This window comes from Meriones unguiculatus, chromosome 21 (genome assembly GCF_030254825.1).
Source record: "Meriones unguiculatus strain TT.TT164.6M chromosome 21, Bangor_MerUng_6.1, whole genome shotgun sequence".
Lineage (NCBI taxonomy): Eukaryota > Metazoa > Chordata > Mammalia > Rodentia > Muridae > Meriones > Meriones unguiculatus.
In genome coordinates, this window is record NC_083368.1 from 35,128,701 (window position 1) to 35,145,619 (window position 16,919).

General features: G+C 36.9%; 1 protein-coding gene across 1 annotated transcript in view; it reads left to right on the forward strand.

Annotated features, from left to right (window-relative positions):
• Positions 1-16,919, forward strand: part of Casd1 (CAS1 domain containing 1) — a 43,364-nt gene that overhangs the window by 20,786 nt on the left and 5,659 nt on the right. Inside the window, exons 9-16 of the mRNA XM_021650837.2 lie at positions 1,124-1,546; positions 2,545-2,634; positions 8,327-8,446; positions 9,446-9,602; positions 10,933-11,012; positions 13,180-13,281; positions 15,022-15,162; positions 15,884-15,961. Coding sequence (XP_021506512.1) covers positions 1,124-1,546; positions 2,545-2,634; positions 8,327-8,446; positions 9,446-9,602; positions 10,933-11,012; positions 13,180-13,281; positions 15,022-15,162; positions 15,884-15,961 — 1,191 coding nt within the window. The remainder of the gene's footprint in view (positions 1-1,123; positions 1,547-2,544; positions 2,635-8,326; positions 8,447-9,445; positions 9,603-10,932; positions 11,013-13,179; positions 13,282-15,021; positions 15,163-15,883; positions 15,962-16,919) is intronic.

Genomic DNA, 16,919 nt, shown 5'->3' on the forward strand with positions numbered 1-16,919 from the left:
ACAAAGTCTTTTCTTCCTTTAGGTTTAGGTTGCAAAGCCACTTTTCATCAGATAGTCAAAGGGCTCATGTGAAACGTTTCGGTTCCCTTCCTCTCCTGCCGGAAAATATCTTTGTTTGTATGACCACATTTTTCTATATACATAACGGGCTTTGAAGACTCTGGGAGAGAGTTTAAGAACCTTGTGAGAAAATCTATAGACTAGAATTTTATGGGAATGCCTGCTAGAGAACTTCCTGAATCTGAGGGCTAAAATGATAAGCGTTTCTAAACATTTGGGTACTTTGAAAACGTATTTTCAAGTGATGCCATCAGTTTCCCACAGATGCCCAAATTATAGTTTTCATAAATCTAGAGTTTGACCAAACCTTCAACTAAACAGAATCTTGATAGTTTGCCTGAAAGAAGTTTATTATACTCAAACTATGTTGTGCATTCCACATTATATGTAGCAAAATATATCTTAATATTATACTCATAAATTATTTATAAGCTGTGAAGTAAATGAAAGACATATTGTCAATATTGCTAGCTAAGAATTAAATTACTAATTTTTCAGTGGCACCTTTATTGTGATCTTTTGTCATGTAAGAACTGGAACTCTGTCTTAACTATTATGGTTTTGGAAGTCTGCTAATTAAAATTCTTTGGTCAATTAAAATTCTTTGGTCATTGCCATCTGTCAGGTTTTGTTTTGTTTTGTTTGTTTTGTTTTTTTAAACTATATATATATATATATATATATATATATATATATATATACTAGTAGCCATGAGCTTTTTGCTATATTTTTCATTGCTGTTTTGTTGTTGTTGTTTTCTAAAAGAACAGAACCACATCAGTGCATTCTAAGCAGGGAGGAGGTGTTGCTTCCCTTGTGTTGTGGGTCACATTTTAAAATGAATTTCACATTGTGACCATAGGCTGAGAATTTTGAGACACCTAGACTAGCTTTTCCAAAGTGCAGGAATACCATCTTTGCATGTGTATTTGGGAAGTGGGTGCAAAAAGTACAAGAGGATTTGGTTTCAGTGTCAAAAACCTCAACACCGTTCACAGGAGAAAATGGAATGTGAAATGCATCACTGACAAGATAATAACCAAATAACTGGCTCTGTTCACAGAGTGCAATGATTCTCATGAACGTGTACTGTAATAAAATCCTGAAGCCTGTGGATGGTTCCTGTTGTCAGCCCCGGCCTCCTCTTACTCTCATCCAGAAGCTAGCTGCTTGTTTTTTCACTTTATCCATATTTGGGTATTTAATTTTCTATGTAATTCATCGTAACACTCACCGGAAGAATAAACCATGTACTGATTTGGAAAGTGGTGAGGAAAAGAAGAATATTATCAATACTCCTGTGTCTTCATTAGAAATACTTTTACAGTCTTTCTGCAAACTTGGCCTGATTATGGCTTATTTCTATATGTGTGACCGTGCAAACCTGTTTATGAAGGAAAACAAATTTTATACACATTCGTCATTCTTTATTCCAATTATCTACATCCTGGTTTTGGGAGTGTTTTACAATGAGAATACAAAAGAGGTAAGATCATTTTCATTAGTTCATGTTCTCATCCTGTCTCATTAGAAAATGTATATTCAGGAATTGTTGTCACTTATCATGCCAGAACTTAGAAACATGTTCATACATGAGGAAGAAGGATTCTGTAGTTATCCTCTGCTTAGGAGACACTCAGCCATGTCTTTTCTTAAAGCAGCTAACACATTCACAAGGTTAAAAAGATGGAAATATGGCCTGTGAAGAGATGTCATGACTTCATTTATTTTGCCAGTTTGAGGCTAGAGAATGATGAATGATTACTTCAAGTACCGAATGCTCTTGACTGTCAATTATAATGTAAAAATATGATTATTAAGAAATGATCCTATATGAGGGAAATTTTTTGTATTTATATATTTATCAGACATGTACAGACAGACTACAACTTATATAATGATGTGGCTTCTACTCATGCATTTCCTAATTTAGAAGTGTGTCCATTGTTTGGAAGAATTCTTTATATAACTTCTCTCTAAGAGTATCTTATTTGGATTATCAAATTCTTCTGCAAAAGAAAGATAACTCCTGTGAGGACGGCTGATCAGTTCTTCAGTCCTGTGAAAGGATGCTAAGGGAAGGAAGTTCTAATAATAGAACATTTTTCTATCAATGAAGTGTAAGAGAACTATAAGATCTTTTTTTAACTCTGAAATTCTAAAATTTTGTAAAGAAAATTGTGGGAGGCCATTTTTAGGTCTATAAATATATCTGTCACAATCTTAGTGCCACTTTACAAAACCAGAAGGATCACCTGAGCGCCTCAAGATCTCATTAGAGTTGTCTTTCAAATTTATGTTACTTTTAAAATAGTTTTAGTATTTCTTTTAGGGAGAAATAGAGACAGTTTGCTCCAACCATGATTCTTCAACAGAGGCATTAGCTTTAAATACTATAAGGAGAATGTTGCATTCTTAATATGTTCTGTCCAAATAATTACTTCCTGGTGGATTTTTAAAGCAGATTTTGGTTCCTTTATGCAGACTAAAGTATTAAATAGAGAACAAACAGATGAATGGAAAGGCTGGATGCAGCTGGTGATTCTGATCTATCACATCTCAGGAGCAAGTACAGTAAGTACTTTGAGTCTAAGAAGCACATAAGAAGCAATGAGGTTCAAGAGGGCCTTCTCATTCCTAGCCAGCTGTTTGTGCAGCCCTCCACGTCTCCCCTGTTTAAAAAAAAAAAAAACACAAAATCAGTTTTCTTTGAAAAAGATGAGGCAAAAATTCGACTTTGTATTTATTTGCCCTTATAGAAATAGCTGGTTATTACGAATAAAGCTGCTATAAACATGGTTGAGCAAATGTCCTTGTTATATACTTGAGAAACTTTTGGATATATGCCTAGGAGTGGTATAGCTGGAACTTGAGGAAGCGCTATTCCTAATTGTCTGAGAAAGCACCAGATTGAATTCCAAAGTGGTTGTACAAGTTTACATTCCCACCTGATAAGCTAGGGTCAGATGGAAGAGGAGGAGGACCTCCTCTATCAGTGGACTTAGAAAGGGGCAGGGAGAAGATGAGGGAGGGAGGGTGGGATTAGGAGGGAAACAGGGAGGGGGCTAAGGCTGGGATACAAAGTAAATAACCTGTGATTAATATAAAAAATAAAAATTATTAAAAAAAATAGCTTGTTGAACAGTTAATGTAGAGTCATCAGAAAGCTTTGTAAATAGCAAAGGATTTAGAATAGGCTGGTAACTGTCAAAAGAAATTAAATTTATATTTTATCTCTCATTGTGTTTTTGAAGTCTGATTTACTAGTTTTATAGTATAAAAATACAATGTATTGTTAATTGTGTGTAGCTGTGCCTCTGCACAAGAGTGCCAGGACGTGTGGACGCCACAGGCACTGGATCCCCAGGAGCTAAGGTTGGGAGCTGCCAGATGTGGGTGGTGAGAACCAAACCCAGGTCCTCTGCAAGAGCAGCAGGTGCTCCTCATCACTGAGCCATCTCTCCAGCTCCTACTGCTTCTATATTAAAAAAAAAAAAAAAAAAAAAAAAAAAGCCAAAAACTTTAAAACTTAGAACTTTTTGGCCTCATTTTTTTTCTCCTTCCCAGGAATTTTGTAGTCTGGACTGCTTTGGATATGGAAGGGTTAAGAAAAACTATAGTCCTTCTGTGTTTTAACATTCCAACTGTAGTTCTGAGACAACAAGCCTTTGTGAATGAGCCTGACAGCTGCTTGTTGTATAGGTTTCGATAGTGAAGAGTCAAACTCACATGAAAAATGTTTTAAAATTTAAAGTGTGAAACTCATTCATAATTTGTGAAGTACCAAGCTGTTTTATTGCTTCTCTGCTTACTCAAAATTCATCTATAAATATTTAGTATTTGACTTGATAAATTCAGATAAGAGAAAAGTGCTCAGAAAAATATATTTTGAGCATTCTATACTAGCAGTTAGTGAAGTACATACTATTACTACTGGATTTTTTTCTAAAAAAAAAAAAATCAAAACCATACTCTTCCTTATTTTGCACTTTTGAAAGCTGTTGAACTTCTGAGTTTTACGGGTGATTTGTTTGAAGACAGAGAGCAAAGGATGAAATGTGCTCCTTTCTGAAGCTCTATGGCTGTGCTATGTTTCCTTGCTACAGCCATGAGATTCCTGTGGTCCCTGCAGCTGTATGTTTGAGCTGCAGCTAATAAAGCTGAGACAGTGAAAGAAATCCAGTGAGGGGACATGGCTTAGGACTCATGGCATAAACCCATCAATTCTCTAGGAAATAAAATGAGGTGACTAGTCAAGCCTAGAAATACCTCTTGCATATGAATAAGGACTTAGTTAACAGGGGGAGGGGTGTTTTGTTTTAAAAACATGCCATTTAGAGACGTAATTAATTGCTGACATATTAAATGGTGATATTTCTATCTAAGAAATTAGGTAGGAAAAAATTAATGGCAGATTAAGTTCCTCAATTCAGTGATTCCAGAAAGGAATTACATCGTAAAAAGATGAAGGCAATTTGGCATTCTAGTATAATCATTTACCAACCCAACATTTAATACATCTTCTTAGACTGCCTCTCAATACATTCTCATTTACAATTAAAAAAAAAAAAAAAAAGCTGTATTCTGGAAGGACATACTTTTCATTAGAAGATCATTTGTAATGATTAATCATGTGTCCCTGTTCCGTTATACACATTTTGTTGTTAAAAATTACCTGTGTCCTTACTGGAAAAGCATTGTTCATGTAGGTTACAAGATATTTGAGGGTTCCATTCATGGGTAGTTGAGAAATTAAAACTTTAACTGCGGTGGTATTTTAATTGTCCAATTGTAATGCCTTAAATAAACTACGTCAAGGTATAGTTGTATTATAGTTTTCATGCTACAAGGGATAGTATAATGAAATCCCAGAGAATTATTAAACAGTCTAGGCAGATGGTAACTGTTGGCATAAACATTCTTTGACAAAAAGGTTTTTATGAAATATGTTTAACATGCAGAGAGACGCAAGGCTGGCATCTATAGGAGACAATGATTTCTCATTATGCTTTTTCTTTTTTTTTTCTTTCTTTCTTTTTTTTTTTTGAGACTTTCATGAAAGATTGTAAGGGGCTAGAAAGTAAGCCTAGCTCTTTAATGAAGTTGAATTTCCAAGTATAATTTCAACTCTAAACTTTGTTATAATCTTGATACATGAAAGATGAAAGGGAATTATGTATTAAGATACTAAAGTGTTATGACAGTCAAAACAGTGTCTTGCTGGATAGCTTAGGTGAGTCTTGAGTTCTCTTTATAGCATAAGCTCATCCTAAATACTTTATCTTCCTGCCTTTGCTGAAATTACAGATATGAACTACCATGTCCACCATACAAAATGTTCAGAGATTAAATAATATGGATTGTGTAGTAGAAACTGTTATATTGTTATTACATTTCTTGGCCATTATAATGATAATGTGGCTATATAAGGCACTGTTTTCCTTCCTATGAGATCCATGGTAAAATATTCCAAAGTACTCTTATTCTACCAGTTTTTATCATAGTGTTTTTGTGTTCCTCATATTGGTCTTGCAGCTTTTCTTTTGGTTTGAAATATACAAACAAAAGTTAGAAATATTATGTAAGATTCATAACAGACCCACACTGATAGGAACTTGGAAATTTTCTGTAATAGAATTGTATTGCTTAATATAAATAAACAAGCCCAACTCTGTAGTCCCAGCCTGAGTCTTGAGGGGACTTAAGAGTTTGCTTTATAAAGAGTGGTTGAAGTCATTAAGAATGGATAACATAGGTTTGACATCTTTTTTTTCCCATACTTAAAGAGCTGTCAGGTGAAGAGAGAGGCACCTTGGATATGTGGTTCTGCAGTCAGACTCCTCTGTCTGAGCCAAGTAGCCTCTGACACGGTAGCTAGTCAGAGCTGAATGGGCTGTTCAGAAGAAAGCAGATTAAGTACGACTAAGTATGACAAATTTACACTAAGTGCAAGTTTTCAAGTTAGAAATAATGAAGACTATTGCCTTTACATTCACATGTTTAAATGATAGTTTTTAAAATATGTTAGTTGTTGATAAGATATATTTATTGAAATTGGACTCATCTGTTTTTTGTTTTTTTTTTTTAACCTATAAAGGCTCTAGAAGCCATTTTTAAAAAGTCATTAGAGGACTTACTCTTTACTTGGGTTGGACAGACTGCTGTGGGGTGCAGAGGTTACGGCCTTTATGTATAGCTGCAGCTTTCCACAGCAGCGAGTGACCATCTGATGATGGAGTAGCTTGCCTTAATAGTTAGTATACTTTCTGCTGTTAAAAAGCATACATGGTCAGGAGAGATGGCCTAGTGGTCATGAGAGTGTCCTGCTTTTCTGGAGGGCCCAAATTCAGTCCTGGCATCCAAATCAGACGCCTCAGTATGGATAGACACTTGTAACTCTAGCTTCAGGAGTTCAGCTTGCTATTGTGACCTCCACGGACATCTGCACTCAAATGTACACACACACACATTTGAAAAGAACTCCTGTGTGTGTTTGCATGTGCTTAAGCATGGGTATGATTATCTCCATTTGAAAAATTACAACTAGGAAGCTGATACAAAACAGGTCGATTCCAGGTTTGAGATCAGCCTGGACCACATAGTGAAATTCTGTCTCAAACAAAACAAAATAAATCTTTAAACAGATTCAAACCCAAGTGCCTTTAATTGCAGCACATGAAAGGCACAGACAGGAAGATCTCTCAGGACAACCAGAGCTACACAGAGAAACCTTGTCTCAATAAACAAACAAACAAACAACAGCAACAGAAAACAACTTAGATTCAGACAGGAGCTACTACAGAGAACATTCGAGAATAGAGTAAACATACATGTGTAACAACTGAGGGCGTGCTCAGCACCGAGCTTCCACTGTTCTTCTCTCTGATCTGAGACTCTAATGTGTTATTTCTAGTTTGTAATTTCTAATGTGTTATTTCTAACAGTATTTCTAACGTGTGAATTTCTCATCTAATAATGACATAAGACATTTTGAAGAAAAAGCTAATGATGAAATACAATTATCAAAAACTGTTTGGTATGCAGATCATTTCCACTATTGTAATGCAGGAGAAGCGAAAGCTGAGATTTTGAACTAGCCTCTGAGACTAGGATTTGGGGGTTTTGCAGTGCCTATGGTGGTTCCTGAGGCACCGGGCATGCTGGGTGAGCACTCTGCCACTGAGCTAGCCTTTAGCCCTAGGTATTTTAAATAGTCCCTTATTTTGGAAGCTACACTGGCCTTGAACTCAATGGGTAGCCCAGGCTGAATTTGTAGCCCTCCTCCCTCAGCCTCACAAGTGCTAAGGTTACAGACACCATCACCTCCTAGCTTGCAAATAGGATTCCAGTAAATGCAGAAACATTTACAAAGGACCCTGCGCATATACTGACAGGCAAACAAGATAGATGACATGGAAACAAAGAAGCATATGAAAGTGCCTTTCAGAGATAGAGTCTCAGTTTGCTTAGAATAGAGGCTATGCAGATGTGTATATGATATGTTGTAGGTTCAAAGGTTCACTCTGAGCTTTGCTGGTCTGTTTTTCCCCCCATCAAGTAAGCTATCCTTCATAAAGGAAAGAGATTCATCCCAAAAAGCATACATTTGAGGCCTTAGAGTCTACTTAAGGTTTCCACTGAAGTTATTTTATCCTACAAAGAATCACTTGGGAAATTCACATTATCTTACAGTGGCCCTAAGCAGTGTTAAGGCTAGATAGTTGCAGAGGTCACCAGATGGCTGTAAATCAGAGCCAGTGAAGTTTAGTGGTTACCAGCCTTTAAAAAAAGGTCCGAGAGTTTCTTTGCAGAGGCAGGAGCTGCACTCTTAAAGCAGATGATGGAGTAAGGTTGGGTTCCTTAGCATGTGGAAATGAGGGGACATTTTCTGTGACTGCCGTGTGTAGATTAAAGTGTACAGTGTTTCAGTTGGGAAGATGTAGTTTTTTGAAAACAATGCCGTGAGCACCTCCGCTGCTTGGACATGACAAAGAGGCTGGTGAGCAGTCATGAAGTTCTAAACCAGATGCTTTCCTGAGGAAGGGTGCGGAGAGATATCTCTAAATTATGTTCCAATATTCTAATGGATTTTTTTTTTTTTGCTAAGTCAATTAAATACTATAAGCAGTCCTTTGGCCATTGCCGAAGGTAGGGGATTTCTGGTTGGTTTGTTTTGTTTTCTATCTGTTAGAAAACTATGAAGCTCAGGGTGACTCTAAGAGTAGTTATGCCATCACACACTGTCCCTGTTTATGTCCATCAACAGTTTCTTCCTGTGTACATGCACATCCGAGTTCTGGTTGCTGCATATCTGTTTCAGACAGGCTATGGGCATTTCTCTTACTTTTGGATCAAAGGGGATTTTGGAATCCACAGAGTGTGTCAGGTAAGAACGCAGTCTGTTCTTTTCTTTTTCTTTCAACTCAGTATGATTTTCTGTCCATCTGTTAAGGAAAAAAAATAAAATTTTGAGGTCATGAATCATTAGGATTTATGAAATATCATTTTAAGGTTGTATTTTTGTGTTGACTGTTTAGCAGTTTGGGATAACTTATTAGTGATGGAAGGAAAATATGACCTAGATGCATAAATGAGAGCGCTAATGCTCAAAGGACCACAGTGTTGGGTCTTCAGTTTTGTAGAGAGGTGCAGAGTTACCTGAAACGATCATGCGTTTTTGTATTTTTTGTTTCTCCTGCCTGAGAAGAGGGTCAATACTTACTTTCTGCCCCTTGCTAAGGAGTCTCTAAACGTTACTTTCCCTCTTTTCCAACCCTGAGAGCTCCTCATGATCCTAGATGGGAGCAGAGACTGACTGGGGGAGCCCAAATGCTCTACCCAGAGCCACAGAGGCAGCTGACAGGATTGACAGAAGTCTGTTTACTTTCCATGTTTGTTAGTAAATGTAAACTGATATCTGAAATGACTGTCATGAAAGTCACAAAGACTTTTGAAAACTTGAATAGAGATACTTGGTATTTCTATTACGTATCCATTTTCCCCCAAATGTGTAAATCATCATTAAACAGGAGATGGAGTGGACACCTTTTTCTTGAGGCAATTGAGACTTGGCCTGTGATATATAACCATAGGACGATGCTGTATGATTTCTTCCCTGTGTTTAAAAAGATGACAACTTCCTGTAATTGTAGTTACAGGATTGCTCCGGCTGTTTTTTTACTGAAAATTCATTAGTGTAATAATACATAAATATTTTTTATTAAGCTCTGCAGTGATCGTGAGGCAAATGAAACTTTGGGGATTGGTAAAATACACTTGTTTAGTCATTATTTGAGTCATAAGTATATGGCTGCATTCAGGAAAATCTGTCTTTGCTTTTCACATATCCTGGGAATGAAAACCATTTTCTTCTCCATTTTTATAGGTCTTATTTCGTCTCAATTTCCTGGTTGTGGTGTTATGTATCGTAATGGATCGACCTTATCAATTCTATTACTTTGTCCCCTTGGTCACCGTGTGGTTCATGGTCATATATGTCACTTTAGCGCTGTGGCCACAAATAATCCAAAAAAAGGCAAATGGTAAATAGACTGTCTTTACTAATGCTCATAAGTATATTCTTTCAGTGTGCTAGATTTCCTGTTGGTTGTTAAAGGCTGTTTACTATTAAAAGAGGTAGGCCATTTAAACTTGTGTGTGGTTTTAGCATTTTTGTTTTAAGGCCGTTTCTAGAGTAATACAGCCAAGTAGCTCACTGCGTAATATAATGTAACACTGCAGAATGCTAGTTTACATTTGTATTATGTATTTTCCTCCTACTAAGAAGGCAGTTTAGAAATGGCCTTGCATGCAGCAGAGTGGTGGAAGTATAAGAGAGGAGGAGAAGCCACATGTGGCTGCAGGCTCGTCCCACACTGGGTTTCCACACTGGCAACTCCGTTTTGTGTGGTTTCTACCTATGTGGAGAGTTTGAGTAAACATTTAATTGCAAAAGCTTTCATGTGTTGAGGAGTTTGTAGTTCGCCTTCTGCACATCTGCTTATGCATTATTCTCTACCAATTTTACATGTAAGGAACCAACTTCCCTACCTATTAGGCTGTCTTTGCAAATTTCTCAGTCTCTTACTGATCATGTTCAAGTAAGGTTGCAACTGATTATCTTAATGTTGTTTTCCCCATGACCATACCATCTAAATAAAATCTGGGTTTTCTTTTTCAAAAAAATAATGTTTAATATTAAAGCTGTATCTGACTTTCAACTTAAATATTGCTTATCAGAATTTTTTTCTCCTTGACTTCCATTAAAATATTAAGTTTCCAGGAAAGTTTCAATACAGCCCCTTTAAGATTCATTGGTATCTTTGGAAAGTCTGTAAATTTAGAGTATAATTTATTTACAGAAACTTTGGCCATCAATGAAAATGCTGGCCAAAAACCTTTGAACATGTACTTTGAGGTATGCATACATTAAAATGTGCCTTATGGGTAAATTCCTAGGCCACCTGGGGAGCTTACACTCCCTGGAGCTTTCTGCATAAGCAGTGTTACCTAAGCTAGTATTAAAGCTGAGCTTGACTAGTGCATTGAACATTCGGAGTATACTTTGTGAAACATTCAATAGTGAATGGCTGCAATGGCGTGCAAGAGGAACCTGAAAGTGTGCGTCTCCAGTAGATGAAGAGCGGGTGTGCGGGCCTCCAGTCACACACTGTAGCCCCACTCCTCACAATAATCTTCCACTGCTTCCTTTGGCCCTACCTTTGATGTATGCCCCTACACACGATTATACGCACCAGATTCAAGGGTTATTTTGAGAAATATTTAAGATACAGAAACGTTGAACAGAGTGTCCTCGATGTTTTGCTACATAAAATTTATGTTGCTTCGCATGTTGCCTATCTTCTCTTCTAGGAAACTGTCTCTGGCATCTTGGCTTACTGTTGAAACTAGCCTTTTTGCTGCTGTGCATATGTTTCTTGGCATACTCTCAGGTTTGTATGGTCTTCTCGGTTTATAGTTTATAATATTTTAAAGTTCAAGTCTTCTAAGGTATGTGAGAAGAGTTGGAGCTTTTTTTCGTAGCTTCATGTTTTAATGACTGTAATAAAAGTGTCATGTCACTCTGTAGTTGACTGCTCAGTGTAGTTCTTTTGAGACCCTACCTACTTTGTTACCACTGTTTTTGTTGTAAGAGCAATTTTAAGCTCTTCCTCTGGCAATTGTTCAAGATCCATTTTACTTGACTTTGATCAATCAAACGTTTATTGAATGCTTCTTATGAGACATACTCTAAGTGAGGATCAAAATTCTCTTGACAGAATTTGCAGCTTAGTTTGTGCATTATTCATTGCATCAAGCTGTTACTTGATTTTTCTGTAAATGTGCAAAGTAAATTTGAGACAGTAAAATGAACTTGGGTGCAGAGGGCCTGCAGATGCCTTATATGCTTAATTTTAAAGATTCGGCTCATTTTTGTACTTCCGTCCTTATATCCTTTATTTTGATGTTTGAGATTTTCTGTAGATTTAGCAGAATGGCAGTCTGTTATCTGCTGATTAAATCCATAAGGCAGACATTTTATTTGGGCAGTATGATATTCATAACAAGATATTTTAATTTGAATATCTATAGTTTTGACATAAGCTGCAGTTGACCTTCAGGGTTACATTTTGCATAAACTGTGTCAAGTGTAAATGCCCATTGGGTGTATTCGTCTTTGTGGGGGTGTCGTGTGAGCTCATCTGCAGAGCCTTTGGGGGGGGGGCTTTTAGGTTTTATACCTACTTTTATAGTTGGAAGTGTTTCAAACATTTTTGTTTGTGTGTGGCATCCAGTTTCCTTTCCAATATGAGATAAATAAAAATAATAAAACAATGGGCAAATGTATAAATAAGTAGGTAAAAACAAATACCCAACATTTGAATGGAAAAGGGGAAGCTAACCTATTATTTATCCTCACTACTAAATAGTGAGGATAAAAAAACCTCCCCAGTTCTGGGTCACTGCTGACCCCAGAACAAGGGGAAAAACAGCCAGTTCAGAGCAGCCCACTGTCTTTTCAAAAAGTCAGTACTTAATAAAAGTAAATAAAATTTTAAGTTACAAGTGCATTTAAATAGAGATATCCTTCAATGTATCATCACTAAGATCATATGCTTATATTTACTAGATCCATACCTGTTATATTATATATCTGATCACATTTATATGTGATTTATATGCCAAGAGACTTTATTTTGCAATTCTTGGTAAAAATGAACCTGCATTTTCTGCAGAAGAAATTTTGATACAGCTCTATTTTATGTATGGTTGAAGTTGTGGTTAAATGGAAACAGTTTCATTTTGTTAAAGTGATTAAATTCTTCTTTCACAAGGATTCAGCAATACCTGAAGTATTATCTTATTTTCCTTTGGTTTTTAGTAATTATTTTTTGGTAATCATTTTTTGTGCTGTTGAGTAGGTCTAATGATGGCACATTCTTTAGTAGAACTCGCTGGCATTCTTTGGTCGATATTGAGGATTTGTTCTCTTTGAAAGGCTTCATTAGTGTGCAGGAATGTACCCAAGACTGTGGCCCTTCATTCCCACGTTTCCCTGGCTGTCAGATTAATAAGAGGGGGCTATTCACTAACTGGACAGAGTAAAACTGGAAACTGTGGCTAGTAATAGCATTTGGGCTGGCTGATTAGAGTGGCTAATCCAAGGGGCTCTTTCAACTCTACTAATTATAGATAATTAAGGACATTTAGAGGAAAATAAATTACATTTTCACCTTAATAATTTTTGGATATTGATATTATATTAGCTAAAGCGTTTTGTATTTTTGTGTGACTAGTAAATATTAGTGTCTTTGTGTATTAGACTAATCTCTGCAATAGAATGCTTTTCTAATTACTAGTTTCTTTACCTTTTCAAAATTTTGTAGTTTCAGTAGATTTAATGTGAAGGACAAGTAAATTTGGAAAGCATTAAATACTCTTTTTTGGCCATAGCTAAAGTAAACTTATTCTTAAGTGCCATATTTTCAAATGAATTGAACAGAAGTTAAGAATGTGAATGGCCTTTGTTTATTCCTAACTTAACAATTATACAGATTGTAATAAATTCAAATCAACCATTGCTTTGTATTGTCTTAACTGTGTGGATTCCTCTCTTAGGGTGCATTTGAGAAGATCTTTTCTCTTTGGCCACTTTCCAAGTGTTTTGAACTGAAAGGGAATGTATATGAATGGTGGTTCAGATGGAGGCTAGACCGTTACGTATGTATTTACTTCGTTATACCTTGATACCTCAAATTATACTGTTAGAAAATTTTTTGCACTCCTGTCTATTTCTGCTTAATTTTAGAATAAAGAAACATGTTGAGAGTAAATTAAAGCAGACTACCCATGTACTCTTTTTCATTACAGCAGGAAATGAGTATGCATGTCTATCAGCAGGAAGATACTTTAAATGTTGTCTATAAAGTAGCCTCTGAATGACAATTGTAATTTATAGGTGATTCCTGTATATATGCTCCACCATTCAGAATAATATTTATTGAGTTTTACCTTGTGTCTTGACTTTCATAAGATGTTGATGTTGGGAATTGTGTATTAGAGAAAGACAGGGCTGGAGAGATGGCTCAGCCGTTAAAGGCTAGGCTCACAACCAAAAATATAAGAGAAAGACATACCTCTGAGTTGCCCAGTGTTTCCAATCTACTCTCAACTCTAAGGTTACTGTTGTAATGGGGTCATAAGCTATGCAGTATACATTTGGCAATAGACATGCAAGCAGCAACAGCATAGTGCATTATTCCATGCACTTAATCTGAAATAGCTCAGATACCTTTGAGTAAGAAAATGCAAACTGTCTAGCAGAGCATCAGTCAATGCTACATACTTTGCCCTTAGCTCCTTTCTTTCTGTCTTTCACCATCTTTCACTATGCTTGCATGATAACCATTCTGTGTCATTCTTGGTTTCTAACATTGTACATTTTCCGGTGTAGCTTTATTGCATCTCTAAGTCACATACAAATAAAGTGCTGCTGCTAGAAGTCTCTTTAATCTGCTAGGATGTGCTTATCTTAGTCTGTTTGGGAAACTGAAACAACATGATAACCTGATTGGCTCCTGAACAACAAAGCGTATTTCTTACAGCTCCAATGACTGGGAAATCCAAGTTTGTGGTGATGGCAGATTTAGTGTTTGGTGAGGGCCTGCTTCCTGGATCATGGGCAGCTATGTTCTCACCAGGAATGGTCTCTGGAGTCTTTTTTATAGGGCACTAACCCCACTCATAAAGATTCCACCCTCGTGATCTGACCACTTCCCACGTACCCACCTAAAACCTCCGAATTCCAGATAGAAACTCATTTTAAACATACAGGAGTTTATAATTTTGGGGGCCGAGAAGTGACCGAGGGACACAAAAGTCCAGTCCGTTGCAGTGATAAATCACATTATAGTTATTCGTGTCTCTTTGTATTTGTTTGTTGGTTGGTTGGTTCTTTGTTGTTGTTGTCTTAGCTCTTTGCTTTCTTCTCCCCCATGTTGTTTGATGTGCACTGTTTCCTTTTAACCTTGTGACTTGGCAGTCCTGTTGCTTGGTTTGATTGGAGGGATGTGTATAAATGTGCTTTAACGCGATGGAGGATGTTAGGAGAGTGTGCTGTGTTTACAGTGTTAAGGTTGAGGATGCCGCTCTGCAGAGGAGTTTGTGCTTCTCATGTATAAGGCCCTGGGCTCAGCTGAAACTACCACTTGTCTTTCTTCTCTGCCTTGCTGCCTGGAGCCCTGCCCCTGCGGCACACTTGCTCTCCTGGTTGTGCTTTCTAGCAGTCACTCAGTCACTGGCTTTATCTTACTGTCAGAGTTTGCTTTAGAGTTTCATAGCAACTCTAAAGTCTTAATCTTCTAGCCCACCTACTTTCATGAATTCAGTTTTAAATAACCAAGTACTGTCACTGGTAATTGAGAAGCAACTCTTCAGAACAAATTTCTGTGTTGTTTTCAGGTGGTCTTCCATGGGATGCTGTTTGCTTTCATTTATCTGGCTTTACAGAGACGTCAGATACTTTCTGAAGGAAAGGGTGAACCTCTTTTTTCAAACAAAATTTCCAACTTTCTGTTGTTTATTTCAGTAGTGTCTTTCCTGGTAAGTTTCAAAATATAAGTTTCTGATTGTCTAAATTTTTAGCTGATAGAGAAAATTAACCTTAAAACAAAGAAATTTAATCAACTGATTTAAATAAATACCTTAAAACGTTTTACTGTATGTTTTTCTACTTGGATATAAGTTCTCAATAGAATGCTTATATAAGTCAAGTACGAACACTAGCTGAGAGTACAGTGAAGTAGAAATCTTAAAAGCAACAATCAATTTGGGAAAAAATATACCATGTACTATCTATCTATCTATCTATCTATCTATCTATAGTCTATTTCTCTATCTATCCATCTACCCATCTATCTGTTAGTTTGGAAACAGGATTTGTGTAACCCTGGCTGTTCTGGAGCTCCCTCTGTAGAGCACGCTGGCCCTGAATGCTCAGAGATCCGCCTGGAAGGCTTGCACCACCACCACTACCAGCCCCCCTCCCCCCAACTCCACGTACTATTTAACGTGAAGAGCTAGCACTGCCTGGTGATGGCCAGATTACCACAAGTGTCCAAATCTCTGCCCCCACCCTTTCTCTTTTTGCTTTCCCATGCTTATACTGTTGATCGTACTGAAATAAGTGAGTAAACCTACAGGAAGCTCTTAGTAGTTCCTTTTATACCACAGTGAGCGACCACATTGTAAAAAAGATAACCAGTAAAACATTCTCTTTAAGGGTCAGCTGTTTTGTGATTTGACCTGTACATTCTTGTTTTAGACCTATTCCATCTGGGCTAGCAGTTGTAAAAATAAAGCAGAGTGTAATGAGCTCCACCCATCTGTGTCTGTGGTACAGGTAATTATCTTTCTTGATTTTCTTTTGACTTTTTTCAAAAAAAGTTTCTAGATCCTTTTCACACTGTGTAGTCTAGGCTGGCTTCAAACTCATGATCCTTTTGCCCTCGGATGATAAAATTAAGGTGTTCAGCACCACACAAGGTGCCAAAAATTATCTCGCTTTAGAGAATTATTCACTGAAAAGGTTTTGTAAAAATATTGTATTCAAAAGAAAAGAGAAGAAAGTTTAAACTCAGGAAATGTAGGGAAGTTACCTAATCTCTAAGCCTTGTCTTTCTCTCCAGTAATAGGGATATTAAATCATCCTCAAAGGGTTATTGTAACTCATGCTTGAAAGTTATGTAGCTAAGCATTTATAACTTAGAAAATGTTAATCCCAGGACTACTAGATGGGGGCTCTGTTGGTAAAATGTTTGCTGCACAAAGACAAGGATTGGAGTTCTATCCCCAGCATCATGTAAAAGGCCAGGTGCAGCAGCATGTGAATAAAATCTCAGCTCTGGGGCAGCAGATGCTGGAGGGTCCCTAGAACTTACTGTCCAGCCTGTGTAGCCAAATTGGCGAGCTCCATGCGCAATGAGAGATATATCTCAAAACATAAGATGAAGAGTAACTGTGCAACACACTCATTGTCAACCTCTAGCCCACACACATACACACACAATCACATTTGCAGGCACACATGCCAGACACAAAACATTTTAATTCTCGTCTCATATTCGCTTTTTAAATATTTTCTTGAATTTATTTAATTTTGTTTATTAATTATCTACTGTGCTAAGTTCTATGTTAATCATAAAAGGACCAGAATTAAAAGAAATATGACACCTAGCCTCAAAAATTGTGTAGTTTAATGGCAATGTAGATCAGTACACATTGATTCATTTAAATGGTTTGTACTCATGTGATAGTCTTTTGATTCTGTATGTGAAATATTCTGGTGATGGCCAGATCCG